The following is a 24,268-nucleotide window of genomic DNA, read 5'->3' as shown; positions in this document are numbered from 1 at the left end:
CATGCATATGCCAGGCAGCCAGAGCCTGAAAGAGAGGCAGGGAGACTCAGGTGGGTGGCAGGAGGGGATCAACCAGGGTCCCAAGACTGATAGGTGAAGGCAGGCAGAGGGCACCAGTTTGAGTCATGGTACCTGTCAAGGACTACCAGAGACAAGGCAGTGTATGACACTGACCCTCCGTGCCCTCTCCTCATCCCTCAGTGTGTGTCCTTTCTCTACACACCCAGATTAGAGAGGACGTCAAGGCCCAGCTGCCATGGTCAGTGAGAAGGGCTCAAGGGGCAGAACACTAGCCCACAACAGCAGTTCCAGGCCAAATTAAGTGCAGACAGTAGAACTTGATTTGTAGCCAAAGCAGAGCCCTTGATTTGAGACAGCTGGAGAGGCTCTGCCTGTAGGTACCAAGAGTGGCCACACTGTCTCCAAAAGGCCCTAGGGTCCTACTTGTGGGCAGGGACATACTGGAATCAGCTTCTGGAGACCCTGGTGTATGAGAGACCCTGGCCATAATGCTCCAATATAGCTCTACTGGGAACCTAGAGAGAAACAGTGGAGTAGGAGGGAGCAGCTGCTAAGCCAGGATGGGTACATGGGTCAAGTTCCAACTGGTGGCTGTCCTAACTGTACCTATCTACAGAGAGGCCCATAAAGGAACCCCATGGGCCAAGATGCCATGCAAATATTAGTGGGCAGACCTAGCCCCTCCCCTGGTTCTCTGAGACTATCCCAGGCAAGGGAAGTCTGGCTCCTTGCTCCTTACCTTCCTATCAGATCATGCTAAAGGTGGCTCATATCCACTAGGAAGACAGAGAAAACAAACAGATAGCTCTGAGTCTGTGTGTATTTTGAGCTTGGCTGTGTCTCAAAGAGCCCAAGGACACTCAGCCCAGCATTCTGGCTGAAAGAATATCTCATGTACCACCAACATATTCATGTAAGGAAGGCCTGGGAGACTGTGCTCCTGGGGTTAAAGATTTGCAAAGCAGGAGCCAGGCACTGTTAAACAAAATATTCATATACAAAAATAAATCTAAGGGCTAAAGAGAAAGGTCAGTTGTAAGAGCACTGTTGTTCTTTTTTTTTTTTTAAAAAAAAAAAAAAAGATTTATTTATTATGTATACAGTGTTCTGCCTACATGTTTGCCTGCAGGCCAGAAGCGGCACCAGACCTCATTACAGATGGTTGGGAGCCACCATGTGGTTGCTGGGAATTGAACTCAGGACCTTTGGAAGAAAAGCCAGTACTCTTAGACGCTGAGCCATCTCTCTAGCCCCTGCAGTGTTGTTCTTGCAGAAGACCTGAGGTCAGTTCCCAGCACCCACATAGGGTTCACAACTGTCAGTAACTCCATGTCCAGATGATTCGACACCTTCTTCTGTCCTCTACCAGCTTTAGACATGCATGTGGTACACTTACATGCATATATGCAAAATACTCATACACATAAAAATAAATGGCTGGGTGTGGTGGCACAGGCCTTCAATCCCAACACTTTGGAAACAGGCATTTGGATCTCTGTGAGATGGAGGCTAGCCTGATCTACATAGTGTGTTTCAGGCAAGCCAGGGTGACAGATCTTGTTTCAAAAAATGTTTAATTGAAAAAGAGGCCAAAATATATTATAGACAATAAATACATAAATGTTTAAAATAAATAAATAAATCTAAAACATAAATAAAATATTGGAGAAAAGAAGTGCCATTCATGTGGAAGGCACTAACCTTGGGGTTACCTGTCACACAGCAGTTGGGAATCAGAGGGCAGTCCATCCTGAGTGAGCCAAAAACAAGGAAAGCCCAGAGGGAGCTGGATAAGAATAACAAGGGAAAAGGGAAAGATTTGAGTACCTGTGGGTGACTCTGGGAGATGATATCTTCCCACAGCAGTAAGATGCTAGGTCCAGGCAGGGTGTGGTGGCACATGCCTTTAAATTCAGTACTGTGGATGCAGAAGCTGGTACCTGTCTGAGTTTGAGTTTAATGGCAGCCTGCTCAGGCCAGCCAAGGCAACATATAGTGAGACCCTGTCTCAAAAATACATACATACATATATATTTACTTACATAAATCTGGCTGGACACAACTGTCTTCAGGAGATAGGTGGCAATGTGTGGGGATGGACTACTGTGTGGAAGCCTACAGGAACTGGGTGATAGCCCCAGGGAAGCAATTTCAAAGAAAGGCAGAGGAAACCTACTAACTCTTGACTGCAGCTGGGGTTCCTAAGCATGCTGGAACAAGCTGGGCCTGTGTACCTGGGAGATGCACAGTAAGAACTGTAGGGAGGAAGTCTCCTTGTCCCTACCTTTACCTATAGAAAAGTCAATGGATTTCTCTGCAGTACTGTCCTTATCATGTCTCCTTCAGGTGACACTAGAACCAAGAATTCAAAGAGTCTCAGTGACTGATGTCCAGACACTTGCTCCTGGGTCAGAACAGTATTCTCCTTCTGGTGTCTCCCTGAATAGTAACCTTGTATGGGAAAGTAGTTAGTGGTTAGCTGCCAATCTTCCTAGACATACCCAGATGTACATTTTGAACTCATCTTAGTGAAAAGAAGGGGTGTGCTACATCTTGGGTTTTTTGTTTTTTTTTTTTTTTTTGGTTTTTCGAGACAGGGTTTCTCTGTGTAGCTTTGCGCCTTTCCTGGATCTCGCTCTGTAGACCAGGCTGGCCTTGAACTCACAGAGATCCACCTGGCTCTGCCTCCCGCCCGAGTGCTGGGATTAAAGGCGTGCGCCACCACTGCCCGGCAACATCTTGTTTTTATTTTGGAACCTTGAGTAAAGGAGCTTCAATGCCCCTATTGGGGCGTGGCCCAAGGCATTGTGACCCTCCTTCTTTGGCTAAATGGAAGTAGTGGTGTTGCCACTGTTTTTTTTTTTTTTTTTTTGCCAGTTTACAATCTCCTTGAGAATGTAAGTTATCTTTTCCCGGGAGTTTAGAGTGGAGAGGACCCAACTAGTGACTACGACCGCAATTGCCTACGGAGGCTTTTTGTCCGCCTCTTGAAACCGAGCGCCTATCATGGTGCTCTTTGCGGGCTCTTCGGTGTAGGTATAAGCGTTGTGGGTGGATCTCCGGCTCCAACTTCCCTGCTGACAAAGGAACCGGGAGTTCCTGGCATAGCACTTTCGCGCCACTTCCTGTAGCTTTGAGGAAAATTTGAACCAGTATTCTGGAGTCCCATAAGCTAGGAAACACCTGCATGGCCGCCCAGTTCCACTGAGAAAAACTCCTCTTTTTCAAGTCTTAGGATATTGTTAGGATATTAGTTACAGCAAAGTCTGTTAATGGCTCCCCGCCCAAAATGGCCAGACGGAAGCTGGTGTCTCCTGCCTATGTGTCGAAACCTCATTCGCTAGCTCTCGGCTCCGATTCCCATGTCCAGACACCAAAGCACTCTGCGCATGTTTCGGGCCGGCCTGGTACACATGCGCAGAGCGCCGCTGCATCTATGATCCTGGCGTCTGATAGAGCGTCGACATCACGCCATAGCTGGGACTCTATGGTTTCTACGCTGGAAGATAGGCTGCCTATATAAGGCATGCGCAGGCGTGGGAGCGTCTCTTTTCCTCTGGCGCGGTAAGTGAGTTCGTTTCCTTGGTGTTCTCCGGTGCTTTCTTCGTTCTTTTTTAGGACTTTTACACTTAATCTGGGTCTGTATTCTTACTTTGACCGTTTCATTACAGCCACCGACGATCCTATTGTCATCATGGGTCGCCGCCCCGCCCGGTGGTAAGTGCTGAAGCCATACTATTTTTCTACTGTAAAAACGGAGGAATAATTGCATTTATTCCCAAAGAAATTTCTTGGGGGTGGACTCTCGGTCACTCAGCGACCCTAAACTGAAAACTGGCCCCAGGTTTTTGGGTGTTTCTTTAGTACTTTACTGGGAGCTTTGTTTTTTCAAGCTTGTGGGTGGGTTGACCCAAGACTAGTTTAAAGCGCTTGTGTAGAGCTAGAAGCATGTGCGTATGCGTCCAACCTTCTTTCTCGCAAATAAACCTTGTCACAAAGATTCCCATGCTATTTCCGGACCCTTGTGCTTTGTGGTTTCGACCGTACACCAAGGGCCGGCCAAACGGTTGTGGGCGCCACCTAGCTGTATGCCCTGCAGGGGGCGCCATTTTCTCTTCACGTGGCTGAGGACGGGTTTTATGTCCACGTGCTCTAAGGTCTTGAAAAATTGTGCTATCTCACCCCACTCTGATTAGGGGGTGATACTGGTGCTTGGCTTCTGTTTCATGAGTTTTGTATGGCAGCCTGTTTAATTAGTTGCCTTAGAGTTAGTTTACAGTAATGGAGACCGATTTCAGGGTTGGTTTTGTCCTCCCTGTCACTGCTTAAAGCTTTCTGTGTTTAGTTGCCACACTTACCACACCTGACTTGCCTTCCTCCTGCAGTTACCGGTATTGTAAGAACAAGCCGTACCCAAAGTCTCGCTTCTGCCGAGGTGTCCCTGGTAAGTTGGGACAAACTTGCAAACTGAATCTGTGGTGCTGTCTGATTCTCACTCCGTAGGCATTTAGCACTGTAATACTTGTGTTTTTCAGATGCTAAAATCCGCATCTTTGACTTGGGACGTAAGAAAGCAAAGGTTGATGAATTCCCACTTTGTGGCCACATGGTGTCAGATGAATATGAGCAGCTCTCTTCTGAAGGTGAGATCCCCTTTGTTGATCAACATTTCTTCCTGTGTACATGGTACATGGTATTAGCTACTTCACTAATCTGAGGTTTCTACTAACATGACCTCCATCCCAGTCCTTCCTCTACACTATCCTGTTTTCACTGCTGCTTTTCTTCCCACTCAGCTCTGGAGGCTGCCCGTATTTGTGCCAACAAATACATGGTAAAGAGTTGTGGCAAGGATGGCTTTCATATTCGAGTGAGGCTCCACCCTTTCCATGTTATCCGAATCAACAAGATGTTGTCCTGTGCTGGGGCTGACAGGTAAGCTGGCAGTTCTCACCCTTCCCCGTAATTTGTGGCCTGTAATATTGTGTTTGTTTTTACCAGTCAAGACAGATGGGCTGGGAAGATGGTTCAGCTCTGGCTAGGAGCACTTGGCTCTTGTAGAAGACCCATGTACAATTCTAAAGGGGTCCAATGCTGGGACACTAGTGTGGTGCATGGGCATACAACTAAGGCTTATCAGCCTCTGGTCCTGAAGTAAAGGGAAAACTTGTGCTATTCGTACTCTTTTTTTTCTGACCATGACAATCATCTGCCTGGAGTACATAGTTGGGTGGCTTTCGAAAAGCTAGTAATGCCACCCACATGATTATTTTGGGATTTTTTTGCTTGCTTGTTTGTTTTTGCAGCTAATTAAGCCGACCAGGTCCCTTTCCCCATGGGGGCCTGGTGTGCAATGGTTGCAAACAGCAGCTTCCTTGGTAGTGTATGCAGCCTGTTGCCTATATAGGTTGCTCTAAGGGACCTTGGAGACAGTTTTCTGGCAGTTATTCAAGCCTCTGATTTCAATGTTGTTCCCAATCTAGGCTCCAAACAGGTATGCGTGGTGCCTTTGGGAAGCCCCAGGGCACAGTGGCCAGGGTTCACATTGGCCAGGTCATCATGTCCATCCGCACCAAGCTGCAGAATAAGGAACATGTGATTGAGGCTCTTCGTAGAGCCAAGTTCAAGTTCCCTGGCCGCCAGAAGGTAGGTGGTATTATTAAGTTCCCTTCTGCTTTCTTGCTTTGATCCTCTTCACTAAGTTATTTTTCTTCTGTCTCCTTCTAGATCCACATCTCAAAGAAATGGGGCTTCACCAAGTTTAATGCGGATGAATTTGAAGACATGGTTGCTGAGAAGCGCCTTATTCCTGATGGCTGTGGGGTCAAGTATATCCCCAATCGTGGTCCTTTGGACAAATGGCGAGCCCTGCACTCCTGAGGGGTTCCACAGTGTTCTCCTGTACCCTACCAAATCATGTTCAGTAATAAATCTCACATCCAGTCTGCTTAATGTATTTGTATCTGATTCTTAAGACCATGGGGTTGTATATTTTGGTTAAGCAGGGCAGTTAGGTGAATTAAGCATACAAAGAGTTAAAATTGGTGATTTTATTGGAATATTTTAAACCTGACATTCCTGGCAGAGCCATATAGTACACGAGTACAGAGCAAGTTTATCATACCATGGATATGTGGCCCGGAAACAAGACTAGCCCATATTATTTAACCATTTGAGAAGCAGGATAACTTAGATCTAAAAATTTGGAAACAAACCTGGGGTGATGGTGTAATGAACATTTCTTACATCTACCAGAGCTTTTTGCAAGCTAGTGGTGAGTTCTGTCTCCACGGTGTTTTTCTTTTCATGTGAGCTCATTTTCAATAAGCTACCTGGCATACAATACCCTTCCTGTCAGTTGCACAAGTCTCCGCAGGTATAGTCTAAATCCCTGAGTCCATTTCTAGTCCTGGAACTTCTTTGTCTCTGCTTCCAACTACCTGAGGTAAAGGTAAAGTGGCATACATTGACAAGTCCTGTCTATTCCAAACGGGAACCCAGGGCATTGGATTTAATAGGCAAGAACACTGCCAGCCCTGTCTTCCTCTTGGAATATCAGGCAGCAGAAATCCTACATGAAAAGGAGGGTTGCAGTTGAAGTCCTTCAGGTCTTGCCTCAACTCCAGGAGATGGCAGTCAAGTCAATGGCCATCAGGTATAAAAGGTGTCAAGCCACCTACCCAACTGAGATAGCAGAATGGCCAGACTAAGGGTTGGATACTTGGAGCTGCCCCGGCTCAGCTCCACCTCCACAGGATAATGGTCACTGATGCTGAGAGCCTGTGGTAGGACAGCAAGATGAAGTGTCAGTGCCTGAGGGGGCTTTCCTGTCAACTCACCTCCACAATTCTGCCCTCAGCATTGTGTAGCCCTTGTGGCAACTTAGTTTCTTTACCTCTTCCTCAGTCAGCTGAAAACTCCTGGGGAAGTTGAAGGGAGCTGCAGCCCTCAGCAGTGTCTGACAGCCCTGTCCATGCAGCACAATTCGGTCGTATGTACAGTTGGTGCTGGCCCGCACTGTAGTGTCTACTCCATCAGGAATCACCCAGCGGAAAGCTGCCTCAGTCCGCAGTAGCAGGCTGTTGAGACGCTTTTTAGTCAGTGATGCACAGTCAGCATTGAAGTCTCCAAGCAGGATCACATCCTAAAGATGAAACAAGTGGTTGGGCTTTGCCAGAGGGCAGTCCCACCATCCCCTCTCCTCTGCAAGCTATTACCCCTACCTCATTTTGCCAGCGTTGGGAGACATCCAGAAACACATCATATAGGGCATTCAGCTCCTTCTCTACGTCCTTGGGAGTAGTATGGAGTGGAACCAGTACCACACTAGGAAGAACTGCAAGGCCCAAGAAGCTGAGGCTGCCACAGCTGCCAGCCCTTCTCACATACATCCACTTCTGCTTCCCCTAGGAACCAACCCGCAGGAAAGCCAGCTGCACCTCCCCTCCTATTTCCATGTACTAGGCCCACCTTTCTTCCCCTCTTACTTTTGCTGGGGAGAGTGAACTGGGCCACAAATGGTTCTCGGGCAAAAAGGTCATCTGTGTCATTGTATTGATAGACATTCAGAACCTGTGTCTTGTCAGACCTGGGAAAACCAAGAGGTGGAAAGCAATGGACCCAAGTCTTATTTATGTGAAAACAGCAGAGCTAGTGCTCAAGGAAGAACATTCATGGTTCCTTGTTCTGCCAGTTTCATATGGGCACATGAACTAGAACTTCTGTTTTTTCTTTTTTTCTTTCTTCCTATTTTTCTTTTTTTTTTTTTTAAGACAGGGTCGCTCTATTATGTACTCCTGGCTGTCCTGGAACTCTAGACCAGGCTGGCCTTGAACTCAGAGATCCACCTGTCTCTGCCTCTGAGTGCTAGGATTAAAGGCATGGACCACCACTTCTAGCTTAAAAGCATTTATCACTGGGGATACTCTGCCACTGAGTTATGCCTCCAGCCCTCTGGGACTATTTTTGTTTTTGTTTTAAGATTTTATTTTATGTGTATGAGTGTTTTGCTTGCATGTATGTCTCTGTATACCATGGGTCTGCAGAGGCCAGAAGAGGGTGTCTGATCCCCTGGAACTGAAGTTATTGATGGTTGTGTGCTATGCTATTGTGTGGGTGCTGGGAATAAAACCCTAGTCTCTGAAAGAGCAGCAAGTGCTCTTAAACCACTGAACCGTCTCTCCAGCTCTACCTAGAACTTTCATTAGTCTTTTTGAGATCCATTTCATTATTGCCCAGCTGGTCTTGAACTCATGGACTCAAGCAATTCTTCTACCTAATTTAGCCTCATGAATAGACTAGCTGGGTCTTCAGACCACCAAGTTCAGCTAGAATTGTCTTTATGAGGATAGATTTCAAGCCCCGTACTCACCGGTAGATATATACATACTTCTCCTTGTATGTGCTGCGCCCCAGCAGGGAGCTGTTTACGAAGCTGTAACTCCTGGAACCATCAAATCTGCCAGAAAAAGAACCCAGAGTTAGGGCCCTTGAGGCTCTGGGTGGAATCCAGATTAGATTGACAGAACCCTTCTTTACCTATTAAGTTCTCGAAGCAAAAAGGAGACAGTTTTCTGGGAAGAATCCACCACCTCCTGAAGCACCATGATATCACATCGGGTCAGGATCTGCAGGGAATGAGGGATACCAGCTCAATTCAGAGCTGTCACTATGGAGGGGCTGACATATGTAAAGACTGGCATCAGAGTGGCTACTGATAGCAGTGGGACTAGGTGGCACCCAGGAAAATTAAAAGCATCATTCCATTATACCTTGCCCATTTTTTTAGAGGAAGAGGTTGGTAATTAAATGATAGTTAAAAGACACTTTTCACATCTGTGCACTCACATTTCCGGATGCCCCCCCCTCACTTTTTAGTGCATGTCCCTGGTCAGACAAAGCTGAGGGCTTTTGGTCAAGGTCCTTAAGGGCACAGATAATTTGCAACAATGAGCTTAACCTACCTGAACTAAGGTATCCATCACTGGCTCCTTCGCCACCTTGGCCAGTGTCAGTCTTTGGGTATTGAAGGCACAGATACGAAAGGCTTCAGCCCCACCAGCCAAGAGGATGAGCAGGAGAGCCACAACAAGACCTTGCATGGCCATATGTGGTGGCATCAGGAGCCCTCCAAAGGAATCCAGGTTGTCCAGAGTGTACTGTCACTGCAGCTGATCTCAGCTAATTGGTGTGCTCCCTGCTGCTGGCCCTGAATGTTTCTTGCATCTCTTCCTGGGAAATGTTTCAACTTCTGTACATTAGGCTTGGCCACCTGATAAGATACATGTGGTATGGCATAAAACTTTCTAGGCACGGTAGAGAAGCACCCTGGCATTGAGCAATTCCCCAGTCCTGAGACCCTGTCTTTCAAAAAAACAAAAACAAGGCTAGGTGTGGTGGCATACTCCTATAATAATAATCTACAATGCTAGAAAGATAAAGACTGTGAGTTCAAGCCTCAGTACTGAAAAGAAGGAGGGAGGAGAGGGGAGGAGGGGAGGAGAGGGAGAGGGAGACAGAGAGAGAGAGAGAGAGAGAGAGAGAGAGAGAGAGAGAGAGAGAGAGAGAGAGAGAGAGAGGACTTTCCAGGTTTGGTGGCATATACCTACACTCCCAGTACTTGGATACTGCAGGGCTTTGATCCCCTTATGAATCTTGAGACTGATGAGTGTGTGGAAATGACTACTAGTGAGCAGCAGAACAACACTGGAATAGTGGTCATATGAGGAAACAGTATCATCTTGTTAGAAAACTTGGAAAGCATCTAAACAATGGCTTTTCAGTAGAGAAGTCCACAACCCTCCCCAAAGGGTCTCTTTTGACTGTGATGTAGAATTGGGTCATGTACATTTTTATATGAAAATTTTTGCTAAATAAACTTCTGTGATACTCAAGAAAAACACACAATCACAATGATTAAAAAAGATAGTGCAGGGAGGTGTTGGCGCACGCCTTTAATCCCAGCACTTGGGTGACAGAAGAAGGTGAATCTCTGAGTTTGAGGCCAGCCTGGTCTACAGAGCAAGTTCCAGGACAGCCAGGGCTGTTACACAGAGAAACTCTGTCTCAAGAAATAACAAAATATTATTTTTAATTATGTATATGTTTATGGGGTAAGTGTACATGCAGATGCCTAAGGAGGCCACAGAGAGAGTTGAATCTCCTGGAGCTGAAGTTAGAGGCAGTTATGAGCTATTTTTGTTCTCTGCAAGAGCAGTATACACTATTAATTATTGAGCATCTCTCCTGCCTTGGTTTTATATTTATTTGTTGTTTGTTTGTTTGTTTGAGATATGGTTTCTTTGTGTAGCTCTGGCTGTCCTGGAACTCACTAAATAGACCAGGTTGGCCTCAGACTCATAGAGATCTGCCTGCCTCTGCCTCCTGAGTGCTGGGATTAAAGGCATGTACCACCACCGTCTAGTTTATTTTTATATTATTATTATTATTATTAGTATTTAGCTATTTTGTTTTTTTTTTAATTTTATTTTATTGTTACAATATAATTTAGTTCTACATATTATTTTGGGTTTTTTGAGACAAGTTTTCACTATGTAGCCTTGAACCCCATTCTGTAGACCAGGCTGTCCTCCAACTCAAAGAGATTCCACTGCCTCTGCTTCCTGAGTGCTGGGATTAAAGATATGTACTACCACACCTGGCTCTAGACCTGGCTTTAATTTTTTAAAATTATTGTTGTTATTGTGTGTGTTGGTTGGTGGGCAAGTGCCATGGCTCATATGTGGTGGTCAGGGGACAACTTTGTGGAGTCATCTCCTTTCTGCTACCTTTACGTAGGTTCTGGTGATCAAACTCAGGGTACTAGGCTTTCACAGCAGGTGCCTTTACCCACTGACACATCTTGTCAGTCTAGAAATTCTCTTCCATTTTAAAAAAAGGTATATTTCACTTTCAATTATGTGTATGTGTCTGCATGTGGATATGTTCATGTAAGGGCAGGTAACTTCAAAGTCCAGACACATCAGATCCCTCTTAAGCTGGAGCTACAGGAGATTGTGAGCAACCTATAGGCACTTGAAACCAAACTCAGGTCCTCTGCAAGAATAGTAAACACTCTTTTTTTTCCCCTGAGATAGGGTTTCTCTGTGTAACAGTCCTGGCTGTCCTGGAACTCACTTTGTAGACCAGGCTGGCCTCGAACTCGCAGAGATCTGCCTGCCTCTGCCTCCTGAGTGCTGGGATTAAAGGCATGCACTACCACTGCCTGGTCTCATCTTCCTTATTAAGAATGATTAATATTCCAGTCTATGTTCAGACACACTTTGTCCATCAGCATTGGGGTACATCCACTACTTGGATTCATTTATTTATTTATTTATTTATTTATTTATTTATTTATTTATTTATTTATTTATTTGTTTATTTATTTGTTTGCTTGTTTGTTTTTTGAGACAGGGTCTCTCTGTATAGTCTTGGCTATCCTGAAACTTGCTCTGTAGACCAGGCTGGCCTCAAATTCACATAGCTCAACCTGCCTCTGCTTCTTGAGTGTTAGGATTAAAGGCGTGTGCCACCATTGCCTGGCTCTTATTTAATTTTTTATGTGGGTTATTGAGGATTGAAGATGGGGCCTTACACATGCTGAGGAACTGCTCTACCACTGAGCTATATCCTTAACCCCGGAGTGTTTTGTTTGTTTGCTTGTTTTTTGGGGGTAAACTGAACTTGAACTTCTGATTTTCCTGCCTTTACTTCACCCACACTGGAATTACAGGTGTATACTACCAAGTGCTGGGGCTAGAACCCAGGGCCTCATATGTTGGCTATGTTGGGAAGGCTATACTATGTAAGCTATATTAGGTAAGCCTCATAACTACGAAAGCATTGTATCATCTGAACCTCCAGCTCAGCCATTTTGAGTAAAGTAATTTCCTAAAGCAGAACTGCTGATTCATATGATAGTTTTATTTTTAATTTTTAAGGAACACCAAACTGCTTTTCACAGCTGTTGTTCCATTTTACATTTCTACTAACTGTGCATAAGGGTTTGACCTCATTCTTTTTTTTTTGGTTTTTCGAGATAGGGTTTCTCTGTGTAGCTTTGTGCCTTTCCTGGGACTCACTTGGTAGCCCAGACTGGCCTCGAACTCACAGAGATCCGCCTGGCTCTGCCTCCCGAGTGCTAGGATTAAAGGCGTGTGCCACCACTGCCCGGCTTTGACCTCATTCTTTTAACCTATTTTCTCGAAATGTCGAGAAGTAGCTGGGTGGTGGTGGCATATGCCTTTAATCTCAACACTCAGGAGGTAGAGGCAGGCAAATCTCAGAGTTCTAGGCCGGCCTCGTCTACAGAATGAGTTCTAGGCAGCCAGGGATACACAGAGAAACCCTGTCTTGAAATAAAAATAAATAAATAAATAAACTGCTGTGTACCATTTTCCACATAGGCCCACTTCCTAGCTAGGACAGAGATAGTCCCAGATTCAGGAAGGTTCAGTTTGTCCTATCCATATTAGAAAATAAAACATGAACCTCTTCAGGCATTTCTTTCTTCTTCTTAAACCTTTTTTCTTTTTTTAAACATGTATTTGTGTGTGTTGGTGTATGTATGCACGTGTGCATGCTTCTATGTGGAGTCTGTTTTTTCTTCTACCATGTGGGTTCCAGGGATCAAACTCAGGCCATCAAATTTGACAGCAATTGTCCTTATCTGCTGAGTCATTATACCATACCATCTCTCTTTCTATTTGTGACATGTTATGTGCTTTCCTTTTCCCCTTTTCTTTCTTTTTTCATTTTTGCTTGTTTAATATACAGGCCTCAATTTATAACCAAGGCTGGTCTGTAATTCACTATGTAGTCCCAGGCTAGCCTCAACTTTACTGGGTGCTCCTGGAGCCCCTCTTTGAGCATCTGTCTCAGGTTTATCTTTGTCTCAGAGTCAGCTCTGCCTTACCATATCTTTTGGGCTCACCCTTTACTGTACTCCCTGTCCATGTCATTCTGAAGCATGAGGCCCTCTGTTTCTGTCTGCTTGCTTTCTCAGTCACCCTGTCACTTTCTCTTCTCTGTTAGTTTCTTCCTGTGTGTCTTGTTCTATCATCCCGGTTCTGCCCATCTCAGTGTTTCTGTGTCTTCCTGGCTGGCCTTGATATTTGTTTCTTTCTGGACATCTGCTCTGTCACTCATGCTTATTTTCGTCTCTTTGCACTGGTTTCTATTCTGGGATACATGTGAGCATTGGTGCAGCTCTACACTGGCCAAACTACATTTAGAGACTGAGACCACTAGAACTCTGGGAAAGAACCACAAAGAATTATGGTTCCTGGCCTCAGCTCAATGCCCATCCTAATCTTCCAAAGCCAGCCTTAGTTTTGGATCAAAGTTCCCTTCCCCTCTTAAGCCCCTCCCAGGTAGAGAGCAACCTCCTCCCTTTCCCTAGCCCTCAGGATTCTCATACCTCGGCAGACCTACTTGGCCGCACGCCTGCCTCAGCCTTGAACCGATTGAAACACTCCACAGAATCGCAGCGCCAGCCAGGGTAAGGACTTGGAGTGGGGAAAAGAGGAAGCCCGCTTCCAGACCCACCCAAAGAGCCAGCCCCACAGCCAGCTCGCTTGTCCCAACAAGAGGGCTGGGCTCCGCCCCTCTGCCCAGGAGGCGGCGCCTGGGAATTGGCCACCTGCCCGCCCTCCCCGCCCAAGATGGGTGGTGTCTCTTCAGAGCAGACAGTACTTTGGGGACCTGAGTATGGTTGGTGCTACCCGCGCCAAGGAGCAGTGGCCCATCATTGAGCAGTTATCTGGACCCAGGGACCAAGGTGAGTAGGTTTGCTCACTCATTCTCTGACACCTTCTTCGCAGCAGGAAGCGAAACAAAGACAGTCTTTTCTCCAGGTTCTCACGCCCTCCTAATTTATGTTTGCCAATGTGACTGCTCACAAAACCCAAAGCAATGGACCTTCTGCACAGGATAGGCAGCGCGACTGGCCACTGAATCCTTTCAAGTCCCCACTGGATGACTATGGAGTGGCAGCTTAGAAAAACGTCTCATGGGCACAAATTTGTTACTTTTGCTACCACAGGAATGCTAGGCAAGGACTTTATTGTGGAGATAACCCCCCTTACCCTCCACCCGCCAGCTTACTGGGGGAAATACTACAGTACAATCAATAAAACTGAGTTTTAAAACAATACCAGGATGTGGTGGTGGCATATGCCTTTAATCTCAGCATTTGGAAGGCAGGTATCGCTGTGAGTTTGGGTCTAGCCTGGTCTATATATTAAGTTCCAGACTAGTCAGGGATCACAGTAAATCCGCCCCCCTCTCAAAAAAAAAGCCTCTTGTGATGCCCACATAATACCATCACTTGAGAGACGGAGGCAGGAGATTGTTGTGACTTCAAGGCCAGCCTAGGTTACATAGTGAGTTTGAGGTTAGTGTGGGCTGCACGAGACTATATTGTTTTAAATGGAGGGGGCCGATAAAAGATAATCTCTGAGGCTTCCTGGACGCTAACCTAGGCGAAAAATGTGACCCCAGGTTCAATAATAGACCTTGCTTCTAAATGATGGCACAGAATGATGGACGCGGACACTCAATGCCCTTTTCTTGCCTCTGCGTGTGCCTTCAGAAGCGTGTATAACCGGATTCACACTGGGTGGGGGAGGGAGAGGGAGAGATAATAAGTAAAAGGGTTCCGCCAGCCTAGGCCTTGAGTGGCTTCAGGTAATGGTGCTGCGCAGCTCATGTCACCTATAGACACTAGAATTAGGGAACCAAAGAGACTCGTAGCTTCCGGCGGTCTCCAGCCAAGACCCTGACGGGAAGGAGGCGGGGCGAGACTGGCGTAGACCTGCCCCCAGCAGCCGTCAAGCGACCTAGGCGTGTTTTGCGACAACAGGCGGGGAGCCTTTTCCGGCGGGTATGCGGACCCTGAGGCCCCCCCAAGGCAAGTTCTCTTAGTACGTATGGCTCCCCACAGCAACCCTGGCTCCTGGCCATAGCGGCGGCGCTTCTCTGTTTAGAGAGCGGTGCTAAGGAGGCCCTGAGCTGCCCCATTAGGTGACCTTAGTCTAGCCCCCTGCTAGCCTGACCTTAGTCTAGTCCCCTGCTAGTGTGTCTGAGATCTCTCTCCTGAGCGGTGGAGGACACGGGCTGGCCCGGGGCAGGAGAAGCTCCGGGCAGCAGGGTCGGGACCGGAGGAGATGCCCCTCCACGTGAAGTGGCCGTTCCCCGCGGTGCCCCGGCTCACCTGGACCATAGCCAGCAGTGTCGTCATGGGCCTGGTGGGCACCTACAGCTGCTTCTGGACCAGTGAGTGGCCAAAGGCCAAGGCAGAGTCTGTCACAGGCTCCCAGCCTGGCCAGAGTTTGATTTTGGTTTGGGTACTGGGGGTGTGACAGGGTCTCTTTGGCGGCAGGTGGAGATGAGCAAGAGCTTGAGCCTGACTTCTCTTCCCAGAGTACATGAACCAACTCACCGTGCACAACAAAGAAGTGTTGTATGAGCTCATTGAGAACCGAGGCCCTGCCACACCCCTTATCACCGTCTCCAACCACCAATCCTGCATGGATGACCCTCATCTATGGGGTACTGTGTCAGTGTACTTGGGTTCAGGGAGGAAAAACAGGAACAGGCCCCAGCCAAAGACAGAGTGGATTCACTTCTTACCAGGTTCTTAGGAAAACCATGGCATTATTTGTGGGATATACTGTCTAGCTGTTGGAAGTTTTGTGTTCCTCTTAGGATTCCTCCAGGGAATGTTATTTGAACAGGATATCAGAAATTTAGAAGGAATGTAGAAGTGGCCATGTCAAATCAAGGGCTTTCCTTTTTCCTAGGAATCCTGAAACTCCGCCACATCTGGAACCTGAAGTTGATGCGTTGGTGAGGAGCAATAGGCCCCTTAAAGTGGTCCACCCATTTCTGCCCAGATTTGCCTTCCTCCTCTCTTCAGGAGGTGGCATCCATCAGTCAAGGAAGGGCATGGGTGGGGCCCCATAGACCCTTCTCTTGAGCTTCATTCTGCATGACAATGATGGCAGATGTTGTACTGGGTGGGGGAGTTAGGAACAAGGACTAGGAAGTCTTGAAGGCAGGGATGACTGGGTCTGTTGCTGCTCTAGGACCCCTGCAGCTGCAGACATCTGCTTCACCAAGGAGCTACACTCTCATTTCTTCAGCTTGGGCAAATGTGTGCCTGTGTGTCGAGGTGAGCTGCTCCTCTTGAGAGGCATGTGCAGGCCTCCCTTGGGGGTAAGGAAGCTGGTGGTCAGTGTCTCTGTCTTAGAAGGATTCAGGAGAGCCATAACATAACAGTATAGGTGGCAGAGGGTAAGAAGAAGGATGGCCTCTTAGATCCTCTGCAGAAGCCTGAGAATTGTCCAGAACTCACATGAGAATTCAAGGAAGCTTTATTTGCCATCCCTTCTGTATCTACTATTCCTCTCAGGGAGAGGAGTGCAGTACCATCACTTTATGGTGTCAGTGGGGTACATGTATAGAAGGCTAGAGGATTTGCTTCTGTGAGAACAAACAGACTGGAGGGGGGAGGAGCCTGGGATTGAATGATCACTCAGTACTTTTCACAAACCCCTAGATGTAGGGGCCATCTTGATCCCCATTCTCTAGATAGGGCTCAGATTCTCAAGACAGAGTTCAGAAGTCCAAGGTCATAGACTGACCTTGGATAAATTTAGGATTCAGATCCACATTTCCCTTTCCTCTGGGGAAGCAGATTTCTTTTTAAGCAAAGAATGAAAGAAAAAAGTCTAAAAATGGGCAAATAAGCCGGGCGTTGGTGGCGCACGCCTTTAAGCCCAGCACTCGGGAGGCAGAGCCAGGCGGATCTCTGTGAGTTCGAGGCCAGCCTGGGCTACCAAGTGAGCTCCAGGAAAGGCGCAAAGCTACACAGAGAAACCCTGTCTCGAAAAACCAAAAAAAAAAAAAAAAAAAAAATGGGCAAATAAGCTGAGGGGTAGAGGCACATGCCTTTAATCCAAGCACTTAGGAGGCAGAGGCAATTGCATCACTGAGTTTGAGGACAGCCTGGTCTACAGAGCAAGTTCCAGAACAGCCAGGGCTACAGAAAAAGTTTATCTCGAAAAACAAAAACAAAACAAAAAACAAAAAACATTCCAAAAGGGAGGGGAGAGCATGTGCTAGGTGCTAGAGAAGAGAAGAGAAAGGTAGAAAATGTCTGAAGGAGGGAAAGATCTATTTCCATCTTTCTAAGCATTCCAGTGAGACTACATCATCTTGCTGAATGACAGTGGCATTTTCTCTTAGGTCCTGCTCTGATATGTCAGCATTTTAATAATTTACACCTGTCTCTGACTCTAAGTGCCTCTCCTCAACAAGCTCAAAAGTCTTGTGTGTGTGTGTGTGTGTCTGTTTTTATTCTTTTTCTTTTGTTTTCAGTTTGGGGGACAGAACATAGAGACTTGTGCATTCTAGGCATATACTATACCTCTGAGTTATATTCCCAGTTCTGTTCATTCTTTTTTTATCTATACCTAGATTTATTTATTTATTTATTTATTTATTTATTTTTATTTATTGGTTTTTCCAGACAGGGTTTCTCTGTGTAGCTTTGAGCCTTTTCTGGCTCTTGCTCTGTAGACCAGGCTGGCCTCGAACTCACAGATCCACCTGCCTCTGCCTCCTGAGTGCTGGGACTAAAGGCGTGCGCCACCACTGCCGGCCTGTACCTAGATTTTATTTCAGTTAAAAACAGGATCTGAGATGGGCATGATGTCTCTGAGTTTGAGGCTATCCTGGTCTATAGCGCTAGTTCCAAGATAGCCAGGGCTACGAAGAGAAACTCTGTCTCAAAACAAACAAAAAAAGCTAGGTATGGTGGCCTGTGCCTGTAGTCCTGTATTTGTGAGGTGAAAAATAGGTGATTTACCATGAGTTTGAGGCTAGCTTGGGCTGGAGACTGAGACCTGTCTCAAAAAAAAGCCCGTGTGTGTACACAAGTGTGTGCCCACATACACACATACAAAGAAATTGAGGGCTGGAGGTGTGGCTCAATGGTACAGTTTGTGCGTAGCTGGCACAGAGCCCTGAGTTCTATCCCCAGCATTGTAAAAATTATAAAACAAAAACTAGAAAATGAAACATTAATTTCAAGGACAGCAAAGATTTAGTTACATGCAACTGAAACAGAGCTTGCGATACTCTTTCTGTGTTAAAACAAACAAACCATTTTTCTCTAAGCCTAAGACTTTGTAGGTTGACCTTTAAGCACTGAAGTGATTTTACACAAGTAGAAATAGCATTTGCAAAAGCTAAAAAGTGTGAGCTGCTGTTATCCTTTTTACTTCCCATTTTTAAGCTCAGAGGGTATATACCAGTGGGTTTTGCTAGAGAAGCAAACACCTTTAGTGACCACCCTTGCTATGTACTGCCATCCCAAGCAAGGAACTTGTGTCTCATTCTGTTCCCTGAAATCATTCCCACTTGTGACCCCTGAGTGAGCTGCCAGATCAGGTACCTGTTGAAGTTGAGCTGAGACTCCTGAGCCCCTAACCATATCTTCCAAATAGCAGGCTTACAGAGAACTGTGGAAAGGCAATCTCCCCCCACCCCCCAGACAGGGTTTTTCTGTGTAGCTTTGCACCTTCTTAGACCTCACTCTGTAGACCAGGTTAGCCTCAAATTCACAGAGATCTGCCTGCCTCTGCCTCCCAAGTGCTGGGATTAAAGACGTGTGCCACCACCTCCCAGCAGAAAGGCAATTCTTTTTTTTTTTTTTTTTTTTTTTTTTTTTTTTTTTTTGGTTTTTCGAGAGAAAGGCAATTCTTAATGTACTGACCTGAGATAGCCCCAATGTTGCTCTGTCTCTTGTGAGACATCCATCTCTGCCCCATTTTATAAGATTAGGATATTTGCCCATTCCTTTAGCCTCCTCCCTTCCCTTTCCTGGTTCTGTCCACTCTATGGTTATTCTTCCACTGTTGTGGAGAGTCTTACTATATCCAGGTGACTGAAGGTTGCTAGCCAGCAAGAGGTGTTAGGCCTCTACGTCTATAGTATGGCTGATAGCTAGGCTACCTGGATGATCTATGTTTGTGTTGTTGCCTTTCCTTAATCCAGTGTGATCATCTCAGAATATCTCTAAGGTTTTACTAGCCTCAGGGCAGCTTGACTCCTATTTTCAGTTTTTTTTTTCAATCTTTTTGTTTGTTTTTTGAGACATGGTCTCATATAACCCAGGCTGGCCTTGAAATACTGATCGATCCTTCCAAGTTTCCCAGTTTCTTTTGTGTTTTCTGTTTACTGGAATGTTCTCCCTTGGCCCAGAAACCTCAAGGAAGGTCAAGGTAGTGGCATCCAAAGAGTAGAGAGGCTCTGGAGCTGATCTGGAGTCAGCAATGGGTGCGTGTTGTGGGGGCAGGTTCTAGCAGGAAGGCCATAGGGGCAGAGGGAAGTGGAGGACTTGCCATGGTTATCATTTCAGTAAGAGATACTGTCTAGCCAGATGTCTTTTTTTTTTTTTTGGTTTTTTGAGACAGGGTTTCTCTGTGTAGCTTTGTGCCTTTCCTGGAACTCACTCTGTAGACCAGACTGGCCTCGAACTCACAGAGATCCGCCTGGCTCTGCCTCCCGAGTACTAGGATTAAAGGTGTGCGCGACCACCGCCCGGCACTAGATATCTTGATGTAGACCTGTAATTCCAGCACCAGGAAAGCTGAGGCAAGAGTATTGCCATAAGTTTGAGGCAAGCTTGTGTAACACAGTAATATGTCTCAAAAAAGAAAAGGAAGGTGCTATTTGCACATGAGAGGCACTAAGAGGTTGAGAGGACATTGTTTTGATACAGGATTTTACTCTGTGGCCCATCCTGACCTCAAACTCACAGCAGCTCTCCTGCTTCAGCCTCCCAAGTGCTGGGATTGTAGGCATGAGCCACCATGCCCATCTTGAGAGGAGGATGTGGTCAAACCAAAAATGTGAAGGGTCAGGGTGGCAGGGAGGAACAGGCTCTGGAAATAGATATTGGAGGTGTCTATGGATGATGCTATGAACTGTTGCCTCTATCCTAATGAGGATGGATCAGGAGTGGCTTTAATGTGTGAATCTACTTCACTGAGGTTTGGAGAGCTTGATATCTTCCCCAGAGAATGAATCAAAGAGAACAGACCTTTCTCTGCAGGAGATGGTGTCTACCAGAAAGGGATGGACTTCATTTTGGAGAAGCTTAACCATGGGGACTGGGTACACATCTTTCCAGAAGGTCAGTTGGGTGCTTGGTCAGGGTCCTGCAGCATACATGTTTTCAGGTTCCAAGCCTTGTCTCTATTCTTTCACTAGGGAAAGTAAACATGAGTTCTGAGTTCCTGCGCTTCAAATGGGGTAAGTGTTGCTGGTCAAGCTGACACAGCCAAGTTCCCCATCCAAACATGGCCCTGTGGATCCCTGGCTTCATTCTCCTCTCTGGTGGGTGTATCAGGAGCAGTGGGAAGGGGACAGATGGTGAGTCAAGGACTAGTCTTTAACTGAGAGACAGTAGAAGTGACATTGGCCAGAGATTGGCACGGAAGCTTGGCTCAACTTGTGCCAGTGTTTCTGCCTCTCTCCTAAGTAGGAATTGGACGGCTGATTGCTGAGTGTCATCTAAACCCCATCATCCTGCCACTATGGCATGTTGGTGAGCCAGGGACTGGGGGTAGGGAGGGACTTCCTTAGATGTTTTTAAGGGGATTGTGGGTTGGATGGCTAAGAGAAGTGCCTGGGGCTCTCTCTGGTACACTGCTTCTCCCAATGGCTGGCTTTCTATCCACTGTGCTACAGGAATGAATGATGTCCTCCCTAATAGCCCACCCTACTTCCCCCGATTTGGACAGGTGGGTAGGCACTGCTGATTCTTATCTGTCTATCTACTTGCCTGCTATCTGCCCTGTGTCTCCTAGCCCATACTATAAAGGATTGGTTATTTGCTGAACATAAGCGTGTAGTGGGGGGCTAGGTGGGGCTTTTCTGGAAGCAAGGCCTTTAGAATAGGAATTGAAAATCAGGTGGGGGACAAGGTGGGGCAGGACAGGTGATTGATAGGACGGATCCTAGGATTAGTCTGTCTTTTGGATATCACCAAGCCCAGCTGCCAGTTTTGAAGAGAGAGACAGTGGCTTTCAGGAGCACCAAGCCCATTGGGCAGGGCAAAGCAGGGCTCTGACTCCTCATATTGTTTGAGCTGGAACTATAGGCTCCTTGTCATCCTTGATGGCCTGCCTCCTTACAGAAAATCACCGTGCTGATCGGGAAGCCCTTCAGTGCACTCCCTGTGCTTGAGCGGCTCCGGGCAGAAAACAAGTCAGCTGTGAGTTTCCACCCAAGGTCCCCTAGCTGTCCTTGGCCTTCCCAGCCCCTCAGACTCCCAGGGTACCTCAGCCATGGTCCCTGGGGAGTGCAGGCCAGCACCATCCTTGCTCTCAGGTGGAGATTCGGAAAGCCCTCACAGACTTCATTCAAGAGGAATTCCAGCGGCTGAAGATGCAGGCGGAACAGCTCCACAACCATTTCCAGCCTGGAAGATAGGTTTTGCCTGCCCAGTCTGTGCCCTGAAGTCCTTAGCCAAGGGAGCACTGGATCCTCCAGGGTTTGGGAAGAGGTGGTGCAGGACCCTGCCCAACCCTACTTGGCTCTGTACTGCCTTTGAGATTCTTCTCTGCACAAAACTGAGGCTGGAAGATGAACTCATGGTTTTAACTCAGATAGATTGGCTCATAATCCCTGCTGGATACTCTTTTTTTTGTTGTTTTGTTTTGAGACAGGGTTTCTCTATGTAGCCCTGGCTCTCCTAGAACTTACTCTGTAGACCAGGTTGGCCTTGAACTCATAGTGATCCATCTGCCTGTGCCTCCCAAGAGCTGGGATTAAAGGTGTGTGCCACCATTGCTTGGCCTGGATACCCTTTCTTATCCTCAAGCATCTGGCTCCTCTGGGTCTCCTGGACTAAAAGAAGAGCTTTGGCTGTCCCTCACACTTGGCAGAGAAGGGAGGAAGACTCTTAGGCAGGGGCTGGCCTCCTTCTCACATCTCTCAGGGGCTAGCATTGGAAGGGAGCAAAGCAGGCAGTTGCGAAACTAGTAGGAGAATATGTGTCCTGCCCATAGATGCAGAAAGAGGACCCAAATGGCCCCTTGGATGGACTACCACTTGCCTACCCTTTCCCAGGAACTTCTCACAATCTCCTTAGGGATGGCTGTCAGCCAGGTCAGTCTTCTACCTGAGCTTCTCCTGCTGCAAGGTTTGTCCTTGGGTGGTCTCCAGACAAGAGCAAGTCTTGGCCAGGATTCAAGCCTAGCTAAACTTAACTAGATGTTTTTGCTAGATTGCAGAAAAAGGGCCCCCAAGACCTGACTGTGAATCCCCCAATGTCAGGGCCTACCCACTTCTCTAACCTTTTTGCCTTGACATTCCCTATGTCCTGAGGTCTGGGTTTTCGTGTTTTTAGAGTAATAAAATATTTGTGTTATGCCACTATACCTCTGTCTTCTGTGTAGGAATGCAGATGGGAAGTACCTTGCTGGACAAGAAAACAGGACCCTTGAGCCTGGATACAATGAGATCATTTAAGTAGATGGACATAGGGATTTCACTGTGCTCTGACCACTTGAGACTTCCATTATTAACTTTAAGCCCTATAACAGTGTGGCAGGAGTAGAGATTCATAATGGCGGCAAAACAAGACTAATAAACTAGCTTCAAAACCTCAAGTGAAGTCAGACATGGTAGTACACACCTGTGATCCCAGCACTAGGGAGGCTGAAGCAGGAATATTGCCACATGTTCAAGGTTGGCCTGGGATACTGAGTAAGAGACTGAAAAGAAAAAAAAAATTAAAGTCAAGCATGGGAGGCAAAGACAGGCAGATCTCTCTGAGCTACATAGTGAAATCCTGTCTCAATAGGAAAATTAGGTGTATATGGTGGTACACTCTAATCTCAGCATTTGGGGTGAGTGTGTCTTAGGGTTTCTGTTGCTGTGAAGAGACACCATGATCACAGCAACTGTTTTTTCCAAGATAGAGTTTCTCTGTGTAGCTCTTGAACTCACAGAGATCCATCTGCCTCTGCCTCCTGAGTGCTAAGATTAAAGGCGTGTGTCACCACAGCTGGCCACAGCAACTCTTATAAAGGAAAACATTTAATTGGGGTGGCTTACAGTTTCAGAAGTTTAGTCCATTATCATCATGGTGGCATGCAGGCAGACTTGGTACTGGAGAAAAAGCTGAGAGTTTTACATCTTGATGTGCAGGCAGCAGGAGTCTGTGTCCACACTGTGCATAGCTTGAACATAGAAGACCTCAAAGCCCACCTGCACAGTGACACACCAAACTACCACAAGGTGGGTCTTTGAATTTGAGGCCAGCCTAGTCTACATAGTGCATTCCAGGCTAGCCAGGGCTACACAATGAGACCCTGTCTTGGGAAAGTGGAGTTGGGGGACAATTAAAAATTTAAAACATTTTTCAGAAGGGGAAAACATCACTTTGTGGGGATAGAATACACGTAAAAGCCAACCATACAACTTAGGTCCAAGGGTAACATTGCCTTTTCATGTATTTATTTTGTATATATTTGAGAAATACTAGCTACATTTCTTAAGGAGTTTTGAACTCATACCAATGTTACAATTCCATTTGTTCAAACACACACCCTGGTGGAATGGTGATGCAAGCCTATAATCCCAGCAATTGTAAAGTGAAGTTCAAGGTCTTTAGCTATATAGTGAGTTCAGGGCCAGCTTGGGCTATAGGAGACCTTTTATCAAAAAGAAAAAGTAGGGTCAGCAAGATGTTTGAGCAAGCCTGTCAACCTGAGTTAGATCCCCAGAAACCCGCATGATGGAAGGAGAGAAGGAACTGCCGAAAGTTGTCTCTCATCTGACCAATACATACATACATGCTATGACACTCACATGCCCATATATGTGTGTACACACACAGATGCACACAGGGAATGCTGAAGAAATGGTTCAGCAGTTAAGAATGATTATTGATTTTGTGGAGGACCCAGGTTCTATACCTAGCATCCATGTCAGGGGACTCAACCACCTATAACTCCAGCTCCAGGGGACCCAGTGCCCTCTCTGGCCTCCATGGGCACCTACACACAAACATACACATAAATAATAAAAATAAATCTTAAAAAATAACTTAAAATACTGCCTCCTGTGTGCTAGGCAAGCAGTCTACTACTGAGCTACACCATGTGCTTTAAATACAGGCTATTTTTGAGTATGGTCTTACAGTCACAACAAAATTAGTATATTGAAC

The 24,268-nt window shown here is 46.5% G+C and overlaps 3 protein-coding genes and 1 non-coding gene across 12 annotated transcripts; 3 read left to right on the top strand and 1 right to left on the bottom strand.

Annotated features, from left to right (window-relative positions):
* The first annotated feature begins 3,543 nt into the window (after window positions 1-3,543).
* On the top strand, window positions 3,544-5,977 carry Rpl10 (ribosomal protein L10). The gene is made up of 7 exons (XM_006992445.3): window positions 3,544-3,585; window positions 3,693-3,738; window positions 4,407-4,465; window positions 4,557-4,664; window positions 4,818-4,956; window positions 5,505-5,667; window positions 5,749-5,977. The coding sequence occupies exons 2-7, from the start codon at window positions 3,716-3,718 to the stop codon at window positions 5,899-5,901; spliced, it is 645 nt and encodes a 214-aa protein (XP_006992507.3). The 5' UTR covers window positions 3,544-3,585; window positions 3,693-3,715; the 3' UTR covers window positions 5,902-5,977.
* Window positions 5,322-5,456, top strand: LOC121825926 (small nucleolar RNA SNORA70). Its single transcript, XR_006068289.1, has one exon. It is a non-coding gene; the product is annotated as a small nucleolar RNA SNORA70 (small nucleolar RNA).
* A 74-nt stretch (window positions 5,978-6,051) lies between the features above and the next one.
* On the bottom strand, window positions 6,052-13,579 carry Dnase1l1 (deoxyribonuclease 1 like 1). Its single transcript, XM_006992444.4, has 8 exons — window positions 13,442-13,579; window positions 8,985-9,292; window positions 8,560-8,648; window positions 8,393-8,479; window positions 7,509-7,609; window positions 7,245-7,357; window positions 6,917-7,165; window positions 6,052-6,801 (listed from the first exon to the last, which is right to left on the bottom strand). The coding sequence occupies exons 2-8, from the start codon at window positions 9,138-9,140 to the stop codon at window positions 6,673-6,675; spliced, it is 924 nt and encodes a 307-aa protein (XP_006992506.2). The 5' UTR covers window positions 9,141-9,292; window positions 13,442-13,579; the 3' UTR covers window positions 6,052-6,672.
* A 38-nt stretch (window positions 13,580-13,617) lies between these two features.
* On the top strand, window positions 13,618-22,475 carry Tafazzin (tafazzin, phospholipid-lysophospholipid transacylase). 9 transcript variants are annotated; one of them, XM_006992439.4, is made up of 11 exons: window positions 13,618-13,801; window positions 13,878-15,297; window positions 15,445-15,573; window positions 15,825-15,870; window positions 16,110-16,195; window positions 20,144-20,224; window positions 20,302-20,343; window positions 20,573-20,638; window positions 20,782-20,834; window positions 21,230-21,307; window positions 21,424-22,475. In XM_006992439.4, the coding sequence occupies exons 2-11, from the start codon at window positions 15,189-15,191 to the stop codon at window positions 21,523-21,525; spliced, it is 792 nt and encodes a 263-aa protein (XP_006992501.1). In that variant the 5' UTR covers window positions 13,618-13,801; window positions 13,878-15,188; the 3' UTR covers window positions 21,526-22,475. The 9 variants fall into 9 exon arrangements, with proteins under 9 accessions (XP_006992501.1, XP_076417563.1, XP_015841585.1 ...); XM_076561448.1 differs by lacking the exon at window positions 13,878-15,297 and having other exon boundaries at window positions 13,657-13,801; window positions 20,576-20,638; XM_076561447.1 differs by lacking the exon at window positions 13,618-13,801 and having other exon boundaries at window positions 14,859-15,297; window positions 20,576-20,638.
* Window positions 22,476-24,268: the final 1,793 nt, after the last annotated feature.

Source organism: Peromyscus maniculatus, chromosome X, assembly GCF_049852395.1.
Source record: "Peromyscus maniculatus bairdii isolate BWxNUB_F1_BW_parent chromosome X, HU_Pman_BW_mat_3.1, whole genome shotgun sequence".
Classification (NCBI taxonomy): domain Eukaryota; kingdom Metazoa; phylum Chordata; class Mammalia; order Rodentia; family Cricetidae; genus Peromyscus; species Peromyscus maniculatus.
Note: the sequence above shows the minus strand (reverse complement) of the source record. Positions and strands in the feature narration are given on the sequence as shown.